This window comes from Aythya ferina, assembly GCF_964211825.1.
Source record: "Aythya ferina genome assembly, chromosome: 4".
NCBI lineage: Eukaryota > Metazoa > Chordata > Aves > Anseriformes > Anatidae > Aythya > Aythya ferina.
The window spans coordinates 68509842-68530106 of record NC_140300.1 but is presented as its reverse complement, the minus strand read 5'-3'; the positions used below and the strand labels follow the sequence as shown (position 1 = coordinate 68530106).

Here is a 20265-nt window from a genome sequence, read left to right as displayed (position 1 = left end):
GAATATTTAAATCCACATTTTTGTACCTTTTTAGGAAATATTGGGAGATTTTTTATATTTTCCTGAAAAGACTTCTATAGTTTTTCAAAGTCCTGTTGGAAAAAGGATAAGTAAATAAAACTGGTACTAAAATGTTTACATTAGGGTGAGCACTGCCTGAAATAAAAGCAGGGCATGGTGCTTTCTACCACAGTATCTGAAGCAAAGGTGCCACAGTTAATACTGAAAAGTGGAAAGAAGCATGAACATCAAAGCACTTGCTGAAAAAGCTTAAGTTGGTCTTCCAAATTATTTGTAGAATTATCATAAATTTCTAATTTAACTGATGGTCTAGCCCTGGAAGAATAGAGTCATGGCATGAAGGGAAGCGATGAGAGCAGTGGCAGGCAGGCAATAACCCACTGCAAGTGCCAAATGCAAGGCGAGTTGGGACCACTGCCTCTTTTCACACATGTCATCATGCAGATGTCATCTGATAACAAGTTACTCAGCGCTGTAGAAAGGGGAAGTTTCTTGTCTTAATTACACCAGGTCCAAAATAGCACCATGGATTTCTTTGACATTGCTGTGTAATTAAAGCAGTGGCTGAAGTAAAGGTGATCACAATCAAAACTTATATTTTATTACTTACGGAGACCACAGTCGGTGGCCTGGGGTCCTGGTTTGTGGAAGTGGAGGAAGATATCGTGGGCATATAATTGGAACCCCAGTGCAGAAATCTTGTGAGGGGCAAAGGGAGAGGTGTGAGGACCACAGCATCAGTGTTCTGCTTTGGCAGGTGGGTCAAACTGAGATACACTGCATTAAATAGTGGAATATAATACAGAATATGGGATAGCCTGAGGATCTTTGGATCAATATGCCTATAAATGCCATTTCTCCCTAGACCTGTGATTAGTGACCAAGGAGTAGCAATCCACAGCTGGCCAGTGGTGAACAGCAGAGGAATCGAATGACAAAGTGACAGTGTCTTCTTAGTGGTAGTGATGATGGAGATGGGAAGCATTAGAGATACATTAATAGCCACAGATGGACTCAGTGCTGTGGCTAGACCTAAAACTCAAATAGATCACATCTAAATTTCTGAAGACTAAATGCCAAAGCAGCTCAAAGAGCAAGAGAAGAACTATAAACTAACCACTGAATGACCCACAGTTTACAAAATTGAAACTATTAATAGTTGGTAAAACTGGGAGACATAAAGAACAAGTTTAGTCTTTCAGCTCACACCTTCAAAGCAACTAAGTCACCCTTCTCTGTCATTGGAAACAGTACTTGGGGGAAAGAAGAGAACCATGAGGTATTTAGGAGAAATATTAGTGACTGATTTGGTTTTTTTTTGATCTCATGTAATCATAGGAGATGGTCTGGCAGGGGGCTAAAGAGACCGTCTAATCCTTTTCCACATTCATAGAAACATCTCAGTACCAGAAAATATCTATTATATTTGATTTCCAGCTTTCTCAGAACTATATACTATTAAATAACTTCAGGGACTCTTTGCATTCTGAATTTCAAGCTGGGGCACAGAGAGACAGAAAATCTAGCAATTGCATTATCTTTTGGAATAGATACCACATCTTTCAAATATAGCAAAATCTGCTCTGGCAGAGCAAGGCACTGGAACTTAAACTGTCTCTTCAGTTTGTCCATTTAATGGATTAAGGGCACACCAAGGTTCATGCCTACCACATGGTTTCTTTCATTACTAAGAACTGCTCTTATCAGGAAAATATTAACGTTTATTTAGTACCAGTAATACAAACAGAAAGCTCTCTTTGTTCACAGCCCAGAAAGACTGGTTACTTGGCTGTAGTCTCCAACAGCCAGATAGATGAGTGACGGCTTCCAGCATGGGGATGAGCATGCTGTGGGATAGAGGCAGAGCAGGGATCTTCTTATGCCTGGCAGATAAGCCTAAAGGGGAATGGGATTTGCTTCTTGAAGTCCAAAAAAGGCAAAATAAATAAATAAAAAATCGTGATTATATATAGTTTTTTTTTTTTGTTTTTTTTTTTTTTTTTTTGTCCAAGCAGCTAATACTTTGGTAATATGCCTGAATGTTTTTGGCTGAATTGAATGCTACTTGCTGTTAATCTTGGGGGAATTTTATCAGTAAAAACATTCTTTCCTGTGCGAGAATTGAGACATCTCTAGGACAGTGATTGCTGAATAGAAGACCCACAGAAACCCATTCATAGCCAAATGTAGCATTAATTCATACCTCCTGAGAGATAACTAAACATATGTTTTGGTAGCATCACGTGGGGAGCAACAGGAGGAAATCTTAACATCTCCCTTGATTGTCTGAGATCTTTCTCCTGTATCAAAACATAACCTTTGTTTTGCCCACTGAGAAATCCTTTTGGCATTTCACAACACCTGTGAGTACCTTGCCCCAAGGCTTTGCAAGACTCCTCCTTCTAGCCAGCTTTGAAATTGTGCAAATTCTGAAGAGTGTCTTGGGGAATGGAAATAATTTGTTTGTCCGTTTGCACTTACTGCAGATCAGACGAAGCTCCCCAGTCAGGGCTCTGGGCAGAGTTTTCCTATGCAAATTCCAGCAAAGTGAACATCTTTCGTGCTAAATATTCTTGCACAGTACACATGTTATTCCCCTGTCAAAAACAGTTTGTGCTGAAGTGCCTGGTTGTTGTAAACAGGGAAGAAGGAAAATGACTTCAGGGGAAGGCTTGCACACACACACATGCAGCTCTGTGAGCAGCTCTGATTGAAGCCGTAGGCAAGCCAAGCAGTTTAAATCCGTCTTCGGAGGCTATAGACCAAAGAGACCTAAACAGCACAGGAAACTTAAGACATTATCAAACAGATGTGGTTTAATATTGCTACATCTGTTGGCAGATACGCAGAATGTGAGAATGCATGGCACCTGATAATAGCAGGCTGGGAGAGGCAAAGACACAGGTAGTGAAGGGTGAATGTCAGAGACACGATGCCTGAGGCAGGTGTCTCGGGGCATAAAGTGAACTCTCTCTGCTCAGAAAAGGTATTTCCTCTAGAGATGCTGCAGTCATCTAGCAGAGTTTGTCCTACAAGTACAGTGAACTGGGAAATATGAAATTACTGCATCAAATTAGCAGAGGCTTAAAAAGTGGAAATCAGCATTCTCAGGATTGTGTTCAGGTTTAGGAGGGGTCCATTTCTGCAGGGTCAGACTGAGACAAATAAGGGCTCAGACGTCTAAGGGCTGTCCCCCCCCCTTTTGAAGTTCCAGCTTTTCAGGGTTTTCAGCCCTCATAAAAACAAAACAAAACAAAACAAACCTACAACAACAAAAACAGGCAATAGTTCTTTTGTGTACTGGACATCGGCAAATTAACTGCCATTGTCACCACCAGCTTCTTCTAAAAGCTCACTTCCAGTTTCCATGTCTGTGCTTTACACTTGGCAGCTCCATCCTGCTAGGCAGATGTGCTAGTGCCAGTGAGAACTGTGATCTCAAATTCACTTCTACTCTCGATCAGCTGTACTTTTTTTTTTTTTTTTTTAAATTAACAATTAATCTTTATATTTAGGACTGTATTCAAATAGTATCTTCAAAAAGATAACATTAACAATGAATTTTTCATTCATGAGATGCCATATGCAGTGAATTTTTAATAAGATCTTCCTGAGCTTCTGTCTGTTGCTAACTTATTCCTCATTTATTCCTACTTTACGTGCATAATTTAATAAATAAGATATACAAAGATTATTTTGATTAATATAACATAGGTTCCTGCAAAAGATCAGTTTGTGCAAATAATCCCAGTCTTTTTTTTTTTTTTTAGATAGCAGGTAGAAATTGCCTACTCTCATGTCCAGTCCTCAAGACTAAAAGAAAGAAAGAAAAAAAAATCTTCTACTTTGTTCTGACTACTCTTGTGGATTGTAATAATTATTTTGGCAATATTTTTAAAAAAGAAGAGAAATTCTACCTGGCATAGAAGAGACCCTAAACATCACTATGTTCTTTAAAGTGAAAAATATGAGAGACAAAAGAAGGAAAAAACGAAAACTTCTCTCTTTGGGAGAAGTTTCTTCTGTGCTTGCTGTGAATGAGGTGTAGGTTCTGTGGGTCCTGGGTACCCTATGGCTATGTCCACATGTCCCTCTGCCTAGGGTAAGTAGCCCCTGCCTCCTCCTGGCATTCTGCTAGCTCATCCAGGAAACACTCAGACTCTTCATGTCCTAAGTATGAGCTCAGCTTGCTTCCTTCTCCTCAAAAGGGCATTTAATTTGAAATCAAACATAAATTTGTTGCATTAATATAAGCATTTTTATTAAATTATTTCCTGGTACTTTAAATACAGCTTGAGTATTTTCTACATTGCATTGGCAGATATCTACATGATTTCCTCCTGTCTTTGAATGTGAGAATATGATTGTACTTTCAGAAGCAGTGAAATCTTTTTTATGTAGCTCTTCCTCCTGTTCTTCCATAGCTTCCTATATCTGTGAAATGCAGATAGTGCTGTGTATAGGCTTTCTCAGTGCCAAGGAAATAGAAGAATGGAGAAAAATGAATTAACTAGAGCTCAGTTGAAACAAGACTAAAATGATGTCATTTAAATATCCAGTTTATTTCAAAGACAGAGAAGAGCAACTATTGTTGTAGTGAGGCACGATGCATTGAGAGAAATAGGAAAGCATCACGGGTCTTCGCCCAGCATAAATGGCTTTTGCTTATAAGCTATAAAAATATACCTGATATAATCATAGAAATAATTATACATTTAACTTCCAAAAGCCACTAAAATAAATTAGATCATTTTCTCCAATTTGACTGTCTTGAAGCTTACACTGACTCTTGTGTTGCATCGTTCTTTCAGCCAAATTTCCCACTGAAGTCAGGGAAGTTTTAAGGCATGAAGGAATACATGACTAGCTCTTCAGGACACATCAATTTTGATGTGAACTGAGAAAAAGACTCCTGCTGTGAATATAACCATTAACCTCGTGCTTTGATATTGACAGGCAACTATAGCATTTAGCCACCAGGCAGAGAACGGAGCAGCCGCAGCTCTGGGAAGTCGGTGAAGGTAATGAGAGCTAGCGGGGAGCAGCTCGCTCTGCTCAAGTGCTGCTCCCTGCCCAGCCTCTTTGGCTGAGCCTCATCCCTGCCTGCACCTCGCAGGGCAACGTGGGCAGCTCTTGGTGCTTGCAGTGTGCGGCTGTGGTGGACCTGTGTCCCCAAGGACATGTGTGTGGGAGCCTGAAACAGAACACCAGAAGACAAATAGCTACTGAGATGCAGCACTGAGAAAGCCAGAGCCCTCTGCTGCTGCTAGCCAGTATCAATGGGAGTCGGACCAATAACCTGAAAAACAACTGTTCTGGAGTAAATTCTATTAAGGACTTTGCAGGGAGCAAAGGGTGGAGCGTTCAGGGCTTGCGTGGGGATGTGTGATGGTTGTGTTTCCCATTGCTCAGAAAATATATTTTGTTGTGTTCTGCTACAAGCAAGCACGGGCTCCAATGGAATTATGAGAAGGAATAAAAGTAAATTTGGAAGGATTCAGTAATGAAAAATGACACACAGGAGTTGTGGGAATTTGCAAGTGGGAGTGAAACAGAATTGTGCTTGCACTGCCTGCAGTAGCTGTTCGTGCCTTTTGCCTGTGCCGGTGCGAGCTGCTCTCACTTACCCTGCTGCAATCTGAGAGGCCCGCTGATGAAGCTAATGCACTTACCAAAGTGTAAATCCAGTGAGAGAGAAAAATTAGGAGCTATTATTGTGACATACATTAGGAAAGTATGTTTAGAGTGAATATAAACAGAGATAACTGCTGAATATAGTTGTTTCTGGAAAAGTTTTGCCTGTGCACTGTTTGCCCAAGCAATATCCTGCTTATAGGCTGAGAGCTTATCTAATGAAATCAGTTCCTGTTTATCTTCAGTTTCTGATCTGTCCATCTCTCTATCTGCATTGTGGTGGTCTGGTTTCGTGTTTCTAGGTGAGTGCTCTGCAAGTGTTTTGTCTAAGCCTGCTCCTTTTGTTTGTCATTCCTGGGCCTGCTCAGAGCTCCGTCCCAGCTCCAACCTGCCCAGCCCTCATCAGTACTTCTAACTGAAATAAAGCCTTTCTCCTAAGGTTCTGTCAAGCTAGACACTTAAAAAGCTATGTTAAACTACCTGCGTCCTTTGGGCTTTGCTCTTCTTTTAATTCCCATGTTTGACTGATTTATTTCCCTCAGAAATTTTGTCTGCCCTCTCTGCTTACTGTTTATTATCTCCTGGCATGCCTTAGACCTGTTGCTTGTTCCTCTGGCATTTTTCAGCTTCCTGCTTTCTTTTTGTGGGCAGCCCTAACATCTGCTGGGATGGCAGCACGCGCCTCCTCTGGTATCACCCACTTCTGTCCAAATGGTTGGCCTTAAGTCTTCCAAAATAAATAAATATAGATATATATCTGAGAGAGTTTTCCCATTTGCACAGTTTCCAGCTAACGCTGCAGTGTTTATCTTGCAAGGTGGTAACTGGCCTTAGCCCCCTTCTCTCTGAAGTCTGACTCCTTTTTTTTTTTTTTTTTTTCTTGTTATTCCTTCACCTATGAGTTCATGCATTGAGTGTAACACTCCTTGAGGTAGGGCATCAGGGCCCTTTGCTATTGCAGCAGAGTGCCATACTCCAGGGTATAGAGAACAAAACCAACAATACAATGATAAGAAAAAGACAATATTGGAAGCAAAGTAGGTTTGGGATTGGGTTTTAAATTGGTGATTTCCAACTCAACTATCACAGAAGAAGATATTAATGAACACAAAGGTTTTATGTTTCCCAACTCACCATGTAGCTGGGGTGACAAGCAATGCTGTGCTGCAAGGTTTTTTTCACTTAACTGTAAAGCCAAGTTTATGACTACTTATGGTCACTAATGTGTCCTGGCATCCTTCCAAGTGTTGGATCATTAACCTTGCTGTCCGAGCTAAAATCCTGAGTGTGAGTCACAATGACATTATCTTTCAGTTTCACTTGGAAAATGTGCTTTCTTCCCTTTCCTTCATGAAAGAAAATGTGTGGAACTGCTGTAAAAGAAAGGTGTCTTGGCTCTTCCTTTACCTTCTCCACTGTTTTTTTTTTTTTTTTTTTTTTTTTTTTTTTTAAAGGCAGTAATAGATCTAATCCTGCATCTCCTCTCCTTTGATTCTGTAGCTAAGTCACAGAATTCAACTTAATGCTTTTTCCATCCTTATTCTGAACCCATGACTATATTCTAGAGACGTGTTAAGCCAGGTGAGTGGCAGCTTTCATGTTTGTTGCTTTCTATGTATTTGGCTTCTAACTAGGCAAAAAGTTATGGAAAGAGTGAAGCGTTATGGTTTGCCATGAGATGATCTTTGAAGACCTTTGAAGACAAGGTCAGAGTGCCTTTTAGTCTTAGGAAAGGATAACGAGAGGGTTTAAGGTGGTTCTTACCATATGAGTGAGAGCTTTCATGTGGTATTTTTGATACTGTTTTTCTTCACATTCTCGACACGTAGCATATTCCTCAGTAAGTTCGTACTTTCTGTCTCAGTAAGTTAATAATTTCTGTCTTCCATGTAATCCTGTACCATGACTGCGTGTGATACTCGCACCTGGAGAGTGACCCTCCAATGTTAAACAAACAGCTCAGCAGTGCACACAGGCAGCAGGAGGCATCTCCCATGCAATCAGGGGTGTGCGCGCTTGCAGGTTTAAATTGCAATTATGCTTTGAAGCTTGTACCTGTGGAAGCAACACTGTGAGAGTTTGGAGCATCTGCTCACAGAGGCAAAATGTTCTGTGAGTTTCCTAATAGGCAGTGCTTTCAGCTACTGCCAGTGTTAGTATCTGAAAATCCATCTGTATTCTGTCTGGCTCAGATAACTCCACATGTAACAAAAATTCTAGCAGGGCAAAATCTTTCCTCGTTTACATTTTTGCAACTTCCTTGCCATCAGATGCCTTGATTCACATCACATTTTTACTTCTACTGTATATCCCCGAAGGGAAGTAGACAGTGGAACTGCACAGGTGCCATGGAGGCACATCTGGGCTGGCAGCTGCAGTTGGGTTAACAGGTTTTTTATGAATGAGAGCATAATCCAGCTCAGGCACTCTCTGTGCCAGAGCTGCATAACTAACAAAAATAAGATAGCAGTTAAGGCACACTATTATCATTAAGTCAGCTTGTCTCAGATTTTCTTCATTCCCAATATCTGATGGAAGCATACAAAGTGTACCTGCCGCACTGTTGGGAATTTGGACATTGGTGTTAATGAGGGACTGTTTTGTTTTGTTTTGTTTTGTTTTGTTTTGTTTTGTTTTGATTTGATTTGTTTTGTTTCTTCTTGAGCAGAGAAAATGTTTTTAACCACCCTCAAAATTTTGGTCCTGCTCATGCAATATGTCCCGGTTCATGCAAACAGAAGAGGTGAGAGTTGCATGGGTTTGCATCTGTCATGGTGTAACCATTTGTATTTGTCTCCACACTACAACCCATCCCTTTCAGCTGTGCTGAGCTCTAAGAAGCTGTTCCTGGCAAAGACTATGGGCCCAAAAGAAAGGATAAAATAAAAATAAAAATAAAATAAAATAAAATAAAATAAAATAAAATAAAATAAAATAAAATAAAATAAAATAAAATAAAATAAAATAAAATAAAATAAAATAAAATAAAATAAAATAAAATAAAATAAAATAAAATAAATAAAAAATTTCCCATGAAGCATAACTGATACTGCTGGCTTTATAGCCTGCACATGAAACAAAAGTAAACCCATGCAGGAGGTATACTAACCAAACCTCCTATAGCTAAAGGGAGGGATATTTTAAGTAATATAATGATGTTGAGAAGATTTTATTAGTGTTAATATTGCCTTGCTTCTTTCCTTTTAAACTAATATGGAAACTATCCTGTTTTAGGTCTATATCTATCTCCATTACGTATAAGACAAAAAAATGTATAAAACAACATTAATAATTGAACAATAAGGAATTTCGTCTTAGATATACACAGAGTAGAGTAAAACCAACAGAAAAATAAACATTGCTTTCACGAGTTACTGTGCGCTTCTAGCAAGGAGTAACATGTAGCTTGATGGTAAGAAATGACATATGAAAGGAGATTAGACCCATTATATGTTATGCTTCACGAACTATCTCCATGGAAATGTAGAGTTCACTTTCTTCTTTGCTCAGAACCTGTTTTGGGTAGAGATCACTATTGATTTGAAATTTAAATCAAAATTTCCTCAAGAATCAGAGGACTTCATTAGTCATGCATGGCATCGTTCTTTCCAATATGACCTCTGTTTGCAAAATGATATCTCACTCCCATTCTCAGGCTGATAGAGTTGGCAATGAAGGAGTAAGGCTGGGCAGCTTTGAAAAAGGTAACTATTTGTTTTGAGTGCTTATTTCAATATTTTCTGATGTGGAAGCAAAAACACATCAGAAGCAATTTCCTTGCCTTCTGTCAGTCTGCCTCACTTCTTCCACGCAGTGCAAGTTGTGGGAATTCACTGAAAAGCAATGATACTGTTCATCCCATCCTAAGCAAAGCTCTTACTTCCATTTTAATGTGCTAGTCATTTGAAAGTGTTGCTTGGAGTGGAACATCCTTTAACATATACTGTATGATATTCTAGTCCCTGGTGCCAATGGTGCATGGTTGAATACTAAAATCAACAGAGAACTCAATGTACTATAACATTTTTTTCACAACGTTTCTTCCACGTTTTAAGATGATTGACGTCTTTGATTAGCCCAATTTTAGCATAGAAGATGCAGTTTCTTCTCTGTCTTGTCCAGAAATAGTAATAAATAAATAACTAAAAAGTCTGATCTTTCTAGCAGATATTTCTTGAATGTAGGTACTGTTCATTTCCTCAGCCACATGAAGCATTTAAGGATCTATTCACAAGGTGAATGCATCTAGCAATAAGCAACATCCATTCTCTTTGCTAAGGAATATGCATGAGCGTATGTGTACACAAACAAGGCAGTTTTATTTCCATTCTGAGAAACTTACAAATCTCGTGTCAGGGTCTATCATTCTTATTAAAGACATTTTAGTTCATTTTAATTTTATATGTACTAAATAGGACTTAGTTGATTGTTCTTATTAAGCAGAGCTTTTAAAGGTTCAGATAATTCATAAGTTTAAATTAAAATGGCAACAAGCATTTTATAGTAGTAAAATAAATGTTGAAAACATTTTAATTAAAAGACAGAACTGTAAAAATCTTTAAAAAACACACATCCACTTGAATAATTTCATTATTTATAGTAATAGAAATTCTCAACGGAGTGAAAAAAAATTCTAAATATAAAGACCTGTCTTTTTCTTATTTCCTCTTTTTTCCCCCATCTAACTCATATAAATAAAAATAAAATTTAAAGTGTTTTGTGAAAAAGAGGGCATGCAATCACATTTTATGGGTTATGTTTCAATTAGTTAAAAAATAGAGACATCAATGAGATTAGGTTTCTATGAAGTTTTATCATTAACTTTAATGCTCCCATAAAAGTGAATGAGAAGTTACAGTGTTTTGGTCATCTCGGTAGTTAAATTAATAAAAGTACATACTTTTTCAACCATGCATACAATAGTAGTCTCAAATGATTAGGACAGTTGTTTTCTGGTTTATTTGTTGTTGTTGTTATTGTTTCTTAGTTTTCATTTTTATGTTTATTCTCTGAAAAATTCCATTCTAACTACCATAAATTCACCTGAAATGGTAAGGCTTGGAAAGGCATCTCTTTCCAGGAAAGAAAATAAATCACAAAAAGGACAAAATAATGTCTTCTAGATTTCTTTTGTTCACAGCCATGTCAATTTTAAACTGAAGCACTTCTTAGGGAGAAAATGTAAATGAGGGAAGGAGGGGGTTGTACTAAACTTACAGAACTGTTTAGTTAAAAGAACAAAGACAAAACAAAAATGTGAATATTTTACTTGGAATTTTTAGAACCCATTTCAAAAAAAAAATGATTTCATTTTTCATTCAAAGAGGTTTTCATTATGAAATTTCTCTGTTTACTTTAGATTTTCTTTTTTAAGTGGTAAAATCAAAATAGTGTTAGTCCATGGTCTTCGTTCATTTCCATTGATCCATTTCTTTTGATCTTTCATTGCTCATGTTCTCCCTTGAAAAGACCTCAAGTCAACAACAAGAAGTTTGAGGGGAAAGCAAAAAAAAAAAAAGGCTAACAAAAAAATCGCACCTTGCAGGTCACCTGGGAGCACTGATATATGTGTTTTGGAGCTAGACTAAACTAAAACAAGAATCGTTTTCATCATTTCAGTTGTATTGGCTTAGATAGCAAGGAGTATGGGGAACATCTGACCACACACCAGGCATGCGTGGAGAAAAACACAGGGTTGGAGAGACTGTGCAGATAATGGAGGCCATTTAGTAAAGGCAGACGGACTCTAAGACAAATGTCTTTCTTTCAAGGCTAAGGTAGTAAGTCTGCAAGGTGTTTCACTGCCTGCGTGTACTTGTTGGTGTCAGGGCTACCTCTTTATCATGAGACACCACTGTTTACGGTAGGTAGAAATCACCAAAAATGTAACTAAAGATTTTTTTTTTATTTATCTAAATAGAATTCCCCCAGAATTCAGGAGGCTGTGGATTACCCATGACTTTGCATAAGAACATTTTGAACTCAAAAGAGAGAGAAAAGGCACATGCCAGTCACTTTCAGTTATCTCCGTGTCACTTATCTCGTTTATGGTGGGACTGTTGAGCTGCAGCTGCTGCTCCTCCTGCATCTTTTACTGCCCATATATCTGAGGCATAAAATCAAGACATTGGGTATGTCCACATTGTGGTTATAGCAATGACTGTTGCAAGGTGTTGAGATACACAGGCTGACTTTTAAGCAGCTCTCCTTGGTCACAGAAACCACTCCTGTGTGACCCTGGTGTATCATCACATCAACTCACCTCATTCCTGTGGCTGTGACCGCTGCACAGACAAATCCTGTGTCTCTAGGCAGTGGAAACAAATCATAATCATTTCATGCTCAACCTTGATTCTGCCTGTTAAAATAGACTAGAAAGGTAATGAAACAGAGACTATCATTTGTTCCATAGTTCATTTCTCCAGTAAGACCTTTAAATACTCATTGCTAAATAGGAATTATTTGGAAACCATGTGCCAGAAGGTGACTGTGAATCTTTGCTCCTAGGTAGGAGCTCTGTTAGCTGACAGTAAATTAAAGGAAAGATAGATTTTTAAAACAATGGTAATTGCAGTTTCTGACTCTAACGGCAGATTTCAGCTGATGAATTTTCTCGTAGTTCAGTTATTCAGATAGGAAATGAGGAGACATTTCTTCTCAGAAAGAGTGGTCAGGCATTGGAATGGGTTGTCCAGGGAGGTGGTGGTGTCACCGTCCCTGGGGGTGTTTAAGGAAAGGTTGGATGTAGCACTTTGGAACATGGTTTCGTGGGTGATGTTGGTGGCTGGGGTATTGTTGGGCCAGATGATCTTGGAGGTCTTTTCCAGCCTTAATCATAGAAAAAAATCATAGACTATTTTAAGTTGGAAAAGACCTCCAAGATCATCTGGTCCAACCTTTAACCTAGTACTGACAAGTACTACATTAAAGTACTAGGTGGTACCAGGTACCACTAAACCATGCTACAAAGTTCTGTATCTACACATTTCTTGAAGACCTCCAGTGTCAGTGATTCAACAACTTCCCTGGGCAGCCTGTTCCAGTACCACACAGTCCTTTCAGTAAAGAATTTTCTCCTAATATCCAATCTAAACCTCCCCTGGTACAACTTGAGTCCACTTCCCCTCATCTTACCATTTGGTGCTTGGGAGAAGAGTCCTTCCCCACCTCGTTACAACTTCCTTTAAGGTAATTGTAGAATACATTAAGGTCTCCCCTGAGACTTCTTTTCTCCAAGCTAAATAAGCCCAGCTCCCTCAGCTGCTCCTCATAAGACTTGTTCTCTAGACTCTTCAAGGGCTTTGTTGCCCTTCTCTGGACATGAATCGAGGTATGTATCTTGAGGACAGCCAAACTGGTCTTTAGAAACTGAAAACATACAGTGAAGAGAGCTAAATTTGCTGCTTGAGAGCACAGTTTCTATTCAGTCGATATGTGAATATACTTAATTTTCATGTCACGTGGGCAATATTTTCAGCAGTGACAGTTCATTACTCAGTACACAATGTGGGACAACGGGCCCCCAAGGCAGTTTGAAAAGTCCAGGTAAAAATTATGTTACTGAGGTTCAGACAGTAAGATGGGTCATCTTGCATTTCCTGAACCTAGAAATCCCTCCAAAAGCTGTATTTCATTTCTTTTCTGTGCAAAAATTCCATCTTCTGCTAGATTGAGCCATTACAAACCAGAAAGATTTTCTTCCATTAAGTAAGTCCTACACTGATTTTGCAAAGACTTTTACACATAAAACATATGATTCTAAGATTCTATTTATTAAAGGACTAGGCACATAAATACACTATCTGTGCTTTGTAATAAGAGAGAAACAATGATTGTAAGCACAGCAGAATGATCATTATGAAGTAAGAGGCCATGTTAATATGGCCTGTTACTGGACAGAGCAACAGAATTTTGTACAACAGCTACCCCTTCAAGCAAAATAAAGATGGTATGTTGGAAACAAAATCATTCATGTTAACATTTAACTCTATACAAATATTTTTGCAGATTACTATTTTTTCAAACCATAAATAGTATGAATATAGTGTATGTTAATGCACGATATTTTAAGAGTAAAGTCATCTAATCTACACAGTATCCAACCATTCTTACATCCACATAGCAAAATGCTGAGCTTGATCAGATAGACAGCTTTCAATATTTGTCTTTTAATGGATGATCCTGACAAAAAATAAAATAAAATTCTATTTTTATATGTGCCAAGCACATGAGAAAGCAGGCATTCACAGCCTAAAATAATAGAGATTTCACTCTAGAGATTTCAGTGCATTGTGGTTTGGAGTTTTACTGTTAACAAATGAATGGAAAAGGACCCCATTAGGAAACGTTGGCCTTATAAACTTACTAGTCTACTTCTTTGTGTTTCTCTCAACATTATACGTAGGCTCAATCCCAACAGAAATTATTTCTAAACTTCATTTTAGTTACTAAGCAAAATTTTACTGCTGACCTACCAAAGGAAATGTAGTCTTACTTCCCGAGGTCCATTTAAAAAGAGCTGCAAGGAAAGACAGCTCTGACCTCTAGCAGTGCAGGGCACCATGGAATTCACACAGCAGAATTTCCAAATTGTATTAACATTAGTGATACTGATTTAAAACTGTTGCATACTTTATAGAGCAGAGACCAAAAATCGTTCAACTGTTAAAGAATACTGAGCTGAGGAGTTGTAACATCCAATAACATTAAACGCAGATTAGCAGGAAAAGATTATCTAATCCATGCTGCAAACTCCTACTCATCCAAGTGGACACTCCTATGAAAATCACAGATAAATTGTGATCCTAAACTCTTAAATGCAAGGTCATGCTTGAAAGTCAGACTTAAAACCCTGAGTCACGTAGGCCTGTGAAGGGTCAGACAAGAATATCTTCCAGATCCATTTCTTAATCTTCCTGTCCCAGATCCTAAAAGCTGTTCAGGTGTTTAATTCCCATGGAACCAAACACCTTTGAAGCTGCATGCACTCTGGCTCCAGCCAGGTCTGGAGGAAATTGGTACTGTGCACGGGTGCAGGCTCATGTCATTCCTTCCACAGGTTTACACAAACCTCCATCTGTTCCACAGAGATAATGCCACCTCCCTGAGCTTTTGTAATGCTGTGAGTAGAAATTGAGAACAGAGAAAGTAGTGCATTGTAACAGAAGTTTTGTCAGTTCAGTAAATGGACTCATGCTTTTCCAGAGTATGGGCTACTGCAGGTGTTCTGCTGGCTTCTGTGAGGCTTAGGGTGGTGCAAGGTACAATATTCTGTCATTGTGGGATATGGTGTGTGACCTTAAATGAAGTGATGGGTAAGCGCACTGAGACTCTGCAAAACAGGTAGCTGTTGAAGAAGAATTGAAGTTTCTACCAAATTAAGAAAGGGTAGGAAAAAGAGAGGTAGACAGAAACAGAAGAAAGAAGATAATTTAAGATAATTTTCCTACACAATATTGGTGCCCATGGGCTACTTGTGACTAACTCAGAAGAAAATGGCAAATTATGTAGGGGATCTTCTTATTTGTCAAGAACTCCCATTCTGTAGATCTTCTGTGGTGAGTTTATGTAGATGTTCCTGATGGTCAGTGTCTGTGAAACATTGCCATGGAATCTCTGCCGTGTTCTTCAACAATCTCCCTTCACGGCCTGAGAGGTCTCTTCCTGCTTGCTTTTTTCACACTGCCCTTTTGCTTGCACAAATAATTCATCCCTGATTTAAACAGAAGAAATAAGTGAGATTTGTTCTTTGTGAGCATGGCTGAGACCTTTAAAGATGAAATGCCTTTAGCTAGTTTGGGATCTAGAGTCTCTGGGACAGAAAGGGTAAATATGATAGTGATGGCTGAGCAGTTCCTTAGGCTTGACATGGCTGTCTCTTCTAGCAATCACAGTTAAAAAAAAACAATCTGTTCTTTACCCTTCTAAGCAAACGGTTATTCACTATTTGCACGAGATTCTGGTTAATATCAGTGTGCCTGAAGTGGTCAGGGATTTCTTGCACATATTTTATTTTATTTTATGGGTGACTTGGCGTTTTTTTCCCTCTTTATCCCAAGGCATTAGGTGGATATTTTCATCATACAGGTTGGCTCGTTTGTCTCTGTAGCTCTTCCATTCAATGCATGCTCCCTCTGCCTCGTGTATAGCCCTTCAGCTAGCAGAACCAATTAACCTCTCCCTTTTTCTTTAAAAGTGGGAAAAAAAAATCTCCTCTCTTCTCTTTGCTTACAGTAAGGTTAGCCAAAGTACATATTCATAGCTATAAATATATCTCCCGGAAAATTATAAGCATGTGCCATGAATTGGATTTATTTTGTCTTGGGAAATCACACGATATAAAACTACAATTTCTGACCTTTTCTTTGTTTTTCATTGTATTACATATTAGCATAAACTAACATTTATACTCCTGCTAATACCCAAAGAAGTGTTGACATGCTTGTGAATACCTAAGCTTGCCAGATATATGACAAGCCAAAGGGACGTGTCTTACCCATGCAGTCACTGCAGCGCATTGCAGAGAAGCAAAATATCCTGAGGGTCAAGGAGGTGTTGCAGAATGAATGCTGTCACCTCAACTGAATACAATCGATCTGCTTGAAAGCACCAGCATCAGCTCAGGATAAGGTAGTCACTCTGTCAAGGAAAGATTGATAAACATTGTATGAGCTGCCCGGCTTTCTTCCAGTCGCAATACCTCTAACAGGGGTGGGTGGATATCCTGTAGTAACCAGTGTAGTTGGCAAAAATTACCCTTTGTTCTGGCAAAAATCCCACCTAAACTCTAGATGAAACGCATGGTTTGCTTTTATTTTTGTAAAGGGAAATGTCTAATTAAATCATTTCTACTTCACCAGAGTGGTTGTCATCTGTAGGTTGGAATCGGTATTAATAAACTGAAATAATTGCTTTTGTGGGATTTTATGAGAAATATGTGCATGGTTTTGTCTTTAGTATTTTATATGCCGTATACTATATTTCATGTGCAGTAACTATTTTATTAATTTATGAACTACCTTGAAAAAGGGTGTGAAATCCACAGGCTAGTGCTGCTACAGGGTCAAGGCTTCTGCTGGCTATCAAGCCTACTCTTCAATTCATAGAAGTGCTTTTTCTCCTAACTTGGATAAGACTGAAGCTTTGTAAGCAGAGGTAGCACTTGAAACACAAATGTGATTCTGTCACAGAAAAATAAAAAGTAAATAAAAAAGAAGGGTTGTGAATAAGAACCAGGGTGAAAAAAAGACTATGGGATTTGGCCAGGTATCTCATCCTCCCTATTTGAATTACTTGTGATATTTCCTAAGAAGAAAAATGCAAAAGTCAGATGAAATAGGAAAGTGTGAATAATTCTGCTACATTCAGTCCCTGGTAAATACATGTTTGTCACTCATAATGTGAAATTTGTGCCTTGTGTCCACATTAATGTTCCTTTCATTCTCTGTTTATCAGTCTTCCAGTCACAGATGTTTGGAGCCGTGAACTCCTGATTCTTTAAGTCACAAGGGAATACTTCAGAACTGCATCAAGTTTGATTACATAAAATCCTTGCTATCCATTTTATATCACATCATTACAAGAATTTCACACACTCTTGTGTGTACTCATGTGTCTAGCCAATATCTCTGGCTTTGGGAACATTGCCTTCTGGATCAGAGGAGGACAAGAGGATTTTTTAACAGTGTTTGTGGTCAACAAGCAATCTACCTAAATCCTCATCAGTTCCATTACAATATTGTGAGACTGGCAATATGCTACAGGTGACTTATTCCCTCTTTTACAAGTTAAAGCCCTCAGGAGCCACCAGTTTCCTCGGTGACCAGCTCCTCCAGGAGCACAGCCTGGAATGTCACAGCTTGTGAGGCAGACTCCTAAAAAGGCTAGAGGGAACACCCATATATGCTCCAGTTAGAGGTATGGCCTTTGCTAACCCTTCTTGTAATGCTGCAGGACTCTGGCTTCTCCTTGTCTGTAGGGGACCTCTGCCCTTGCAGCCTTAGCTGCCTCTACTGCTGGAGACAGAGACAAAGGAGGAGCAGCCCATGGGGCTGTGAGCAAGTGTTGGTACTTTGGTCTGCACTAATAACAGCGCTGTAGGAAGCTGATAGGAAGCATCAGATCCTCGTGCCTAAGTCATCTCTCTGCCTGTCTTCTCTCAGCTCATCAGAAATTCTTCATTCAGAGGTCTTCCCTCCATGAAATCTCCTGCTGCTTGCCAGAAAGCTCAGTTTGTTTCCAGAGGTCTCCTACAACACACAGGCTGGCAATCACAGGCCAAACTAACTTCTACAGTAGCCATCAGAGCTTCAAGGTAACTGAGTAAGCTAGTTCAGTAATTGCACCCTGTGTGTGTTTTGGTGCCTGCTGTGAATTTAATGTGGAGGTAGGTAATCAAGTACACTATGTTTGGTTATAAGGGAGAGGGGATAGTTGTGCAGAGAGCCATCTTCATCCAGCTGTGCAGAAGTAGTGTTGAATCTGCATGTGAGGATGGTGTGGGCAAAACTGAATTATCTCCAGCATGCTTCCCTTGTGTTGCCTGAAGAAACTTAGCAGAGATGCCTCCTTTACAGACCCCAAATGCTTGAAACGTAGGAATTGTGATTAGCTGTATGACACTGGAGTTGAGTGATTGTGCTTGTTACTCTAAGACCTGCTTTTAAGGCTATTTTCTCTCAGTAAATCTGATAAGAGCTTTTGGAGAAGTTTTAAGCTTGCTAATTGTGTGACAGAGGGCGTTTGTTACAGACCCATTCAAAAGCAGGTCATTACATCCCACGGTGGGGAAAAGGTGTGGAAGAGGAGAAAAGCTGTTAAACACTTCAGGGTTAAAAACACAATAGGTTGCTTTTGATATGGAAGAAAAAAAAAGAAAAAAAAAAAAAAAAAGTAGTTAATAGATTTCCTGGAAAGAGAAGTGGGGAATCAAGGAGCACAGGAGCACAGGTTGTTTGCAGTGCCTGCTGAGAGGGCCCATAGAAAGCAACCGTACAGAAGCAACCGTAGAAAAGGAATCAAGCCCTGCCATGCAGGTGTGAAATCAACAAGTCACACATGTCCAGAAATACACTGGATGCTTCAGACGCTGCTTGTTTAACTTTATTTTGTGTACACTAGGTTCATAACCTTGGGCAGTAGGTGACGTGGTACAGGCAGCACATAGGTTTGGTTTCCAGTGTGCAGTCCTTTCATTCTTTTCCTCAACAGATTGATTCAATGATTTGCCAGCATCTCTGATCCAAAAGTGGCTGATCTTTCTGTCCATGCCCCAAAGACCTGTGCCCGCTTCTGTTTCCATGCATGCCTTGCAGTGTTGTCTTGGACCAGAATCTTCCCAATTCCCAGATAAAGAAGGAACTGGCAATTAATTCCATTCTGAAGTCAAACAAAGAAAATGCAGGGGAAATATATTTTCCATTTCATCTTAGTATATTTTAAAATAAAATGTTGATCCTTTCCAGCCAATGAGGATGTTGTCCAAATGCCTGTTGAACACAGACAGGCATGGGACATCAACTGCCTCTCTAGGAGGCCTGTTCCAGTGTTTGGCCACCCTCATAGCAAATAATTTCTTGCTAACATCCAGTCTGAACCTTCCCTGGCCCAGCTTTGTTCTGTTCTTGCATTTCCTGTCGTCAGTTGTCAGGGAGCAGGGAGCAGCATCTCCATCTCCACTTCCCCTCCTCAGGAAGCTGTGGAGAGCAATGAGCTCACCTCTCAGCCTCCTTTTCTCCAGACTAGACAACTCAAGTGTCCTCTGCCTCTCCTCAGAAAGATGTTGATAACAACTTTTGCAATTCAAGAGACAGTCTGAGCAGTGAATCAGAGGAGTTTTCAGGTCTGCTTGTTGGGTTGGTTTGGCAATCCAGCTGATCACACTCAGGCTTTCCATCAGCCCAGCTTCAGGTATTGCAGTTAAGGCACATCCTACAGGATCAGACTGGAGTTTGGCCCCACCAATGCCTTGTTCAAAGCTCCCACTATGTTTGGTAGGGCCAGAATTTCCCACTTTGTGTAATGCCAGGTAACCCTTTACCCAGAGAAATAGATGACCTTGCATTTGTATAGGCTGTTTTAAAAATGGCCATGATTTCTTCCACCTACCCTGGAGAAACATAAACCTCTGTAAATCAAGATTCTTTGGCAAGATCTTCCCAAAGAGAAGGGCAGGAATAGCACCAGCAGAACAATTGCCTTCATGTTGTCTTCTAACATGAATCTCTTCCATTAATTATCTTGCTTCTTGCATAACAAGACTTGTCAGAAAAGAAGTAGAGGCAAAAGCTCTGGCTTACTGTGAAAAATCAGAATTTATCATAGCTTTTCCTACCGTACACCTATTGCTTGCTCAGTGATAAAGCCTCCCATGAGGGAAACAAAGAATGGTTAGGATTTATGTTTCCTATTGATATTACAAGTGAAGGGTGATCTATTAATCAATGTGTATGTGTAAAAGCTCTCTTTTTAGAATAGAAATATGTAATACATAATTTGCTTGTTTGTGCCTACCTACGACAAGCTTCCATTTTGTCTCATTGCTATTTTCTCCACTGTCTGAGTACCATGCACCTTTCTTCCTTTATCCTCATCACAATCTGCTCTGCCATT

The 20265-nt window shown here is 39.4% G+C and overlaps 1 protein-coding gene across 3 annotated transcripts in view; it reads left to right on the top strand.

The window, feature by feature from the left end:
* Nucleotides 1-20265, top strand: part of UNC5C (unc-5 netrin receptor C) — a 371609-nt gene that overhangs the window by 78039 nt on the left and 273305 nt on the right. Inside the window, exon 1 of one of the 3 annotated variants that reach the window (XM_084516962.1) lies at nt 5899-5957. The exons of 1 other annotated variant lie outside the window; for it this stretch is intronic. Coding sequence is in view for 1 of the 2 variants with exons in the window: in XM_084516959.1 (XP_084373085.1) it covers nt 17557-17571 (15 nt within the window). In the remaining variant the exon portion in view is untranslated. Of the gene's footprint in view, nt 1-5898; nt 5958-17541; nt 17572-20265 lie in introns of those variants that run through there. One more of the 3 variants, XM_084516959.1, reaches the window with a different exon arrangement.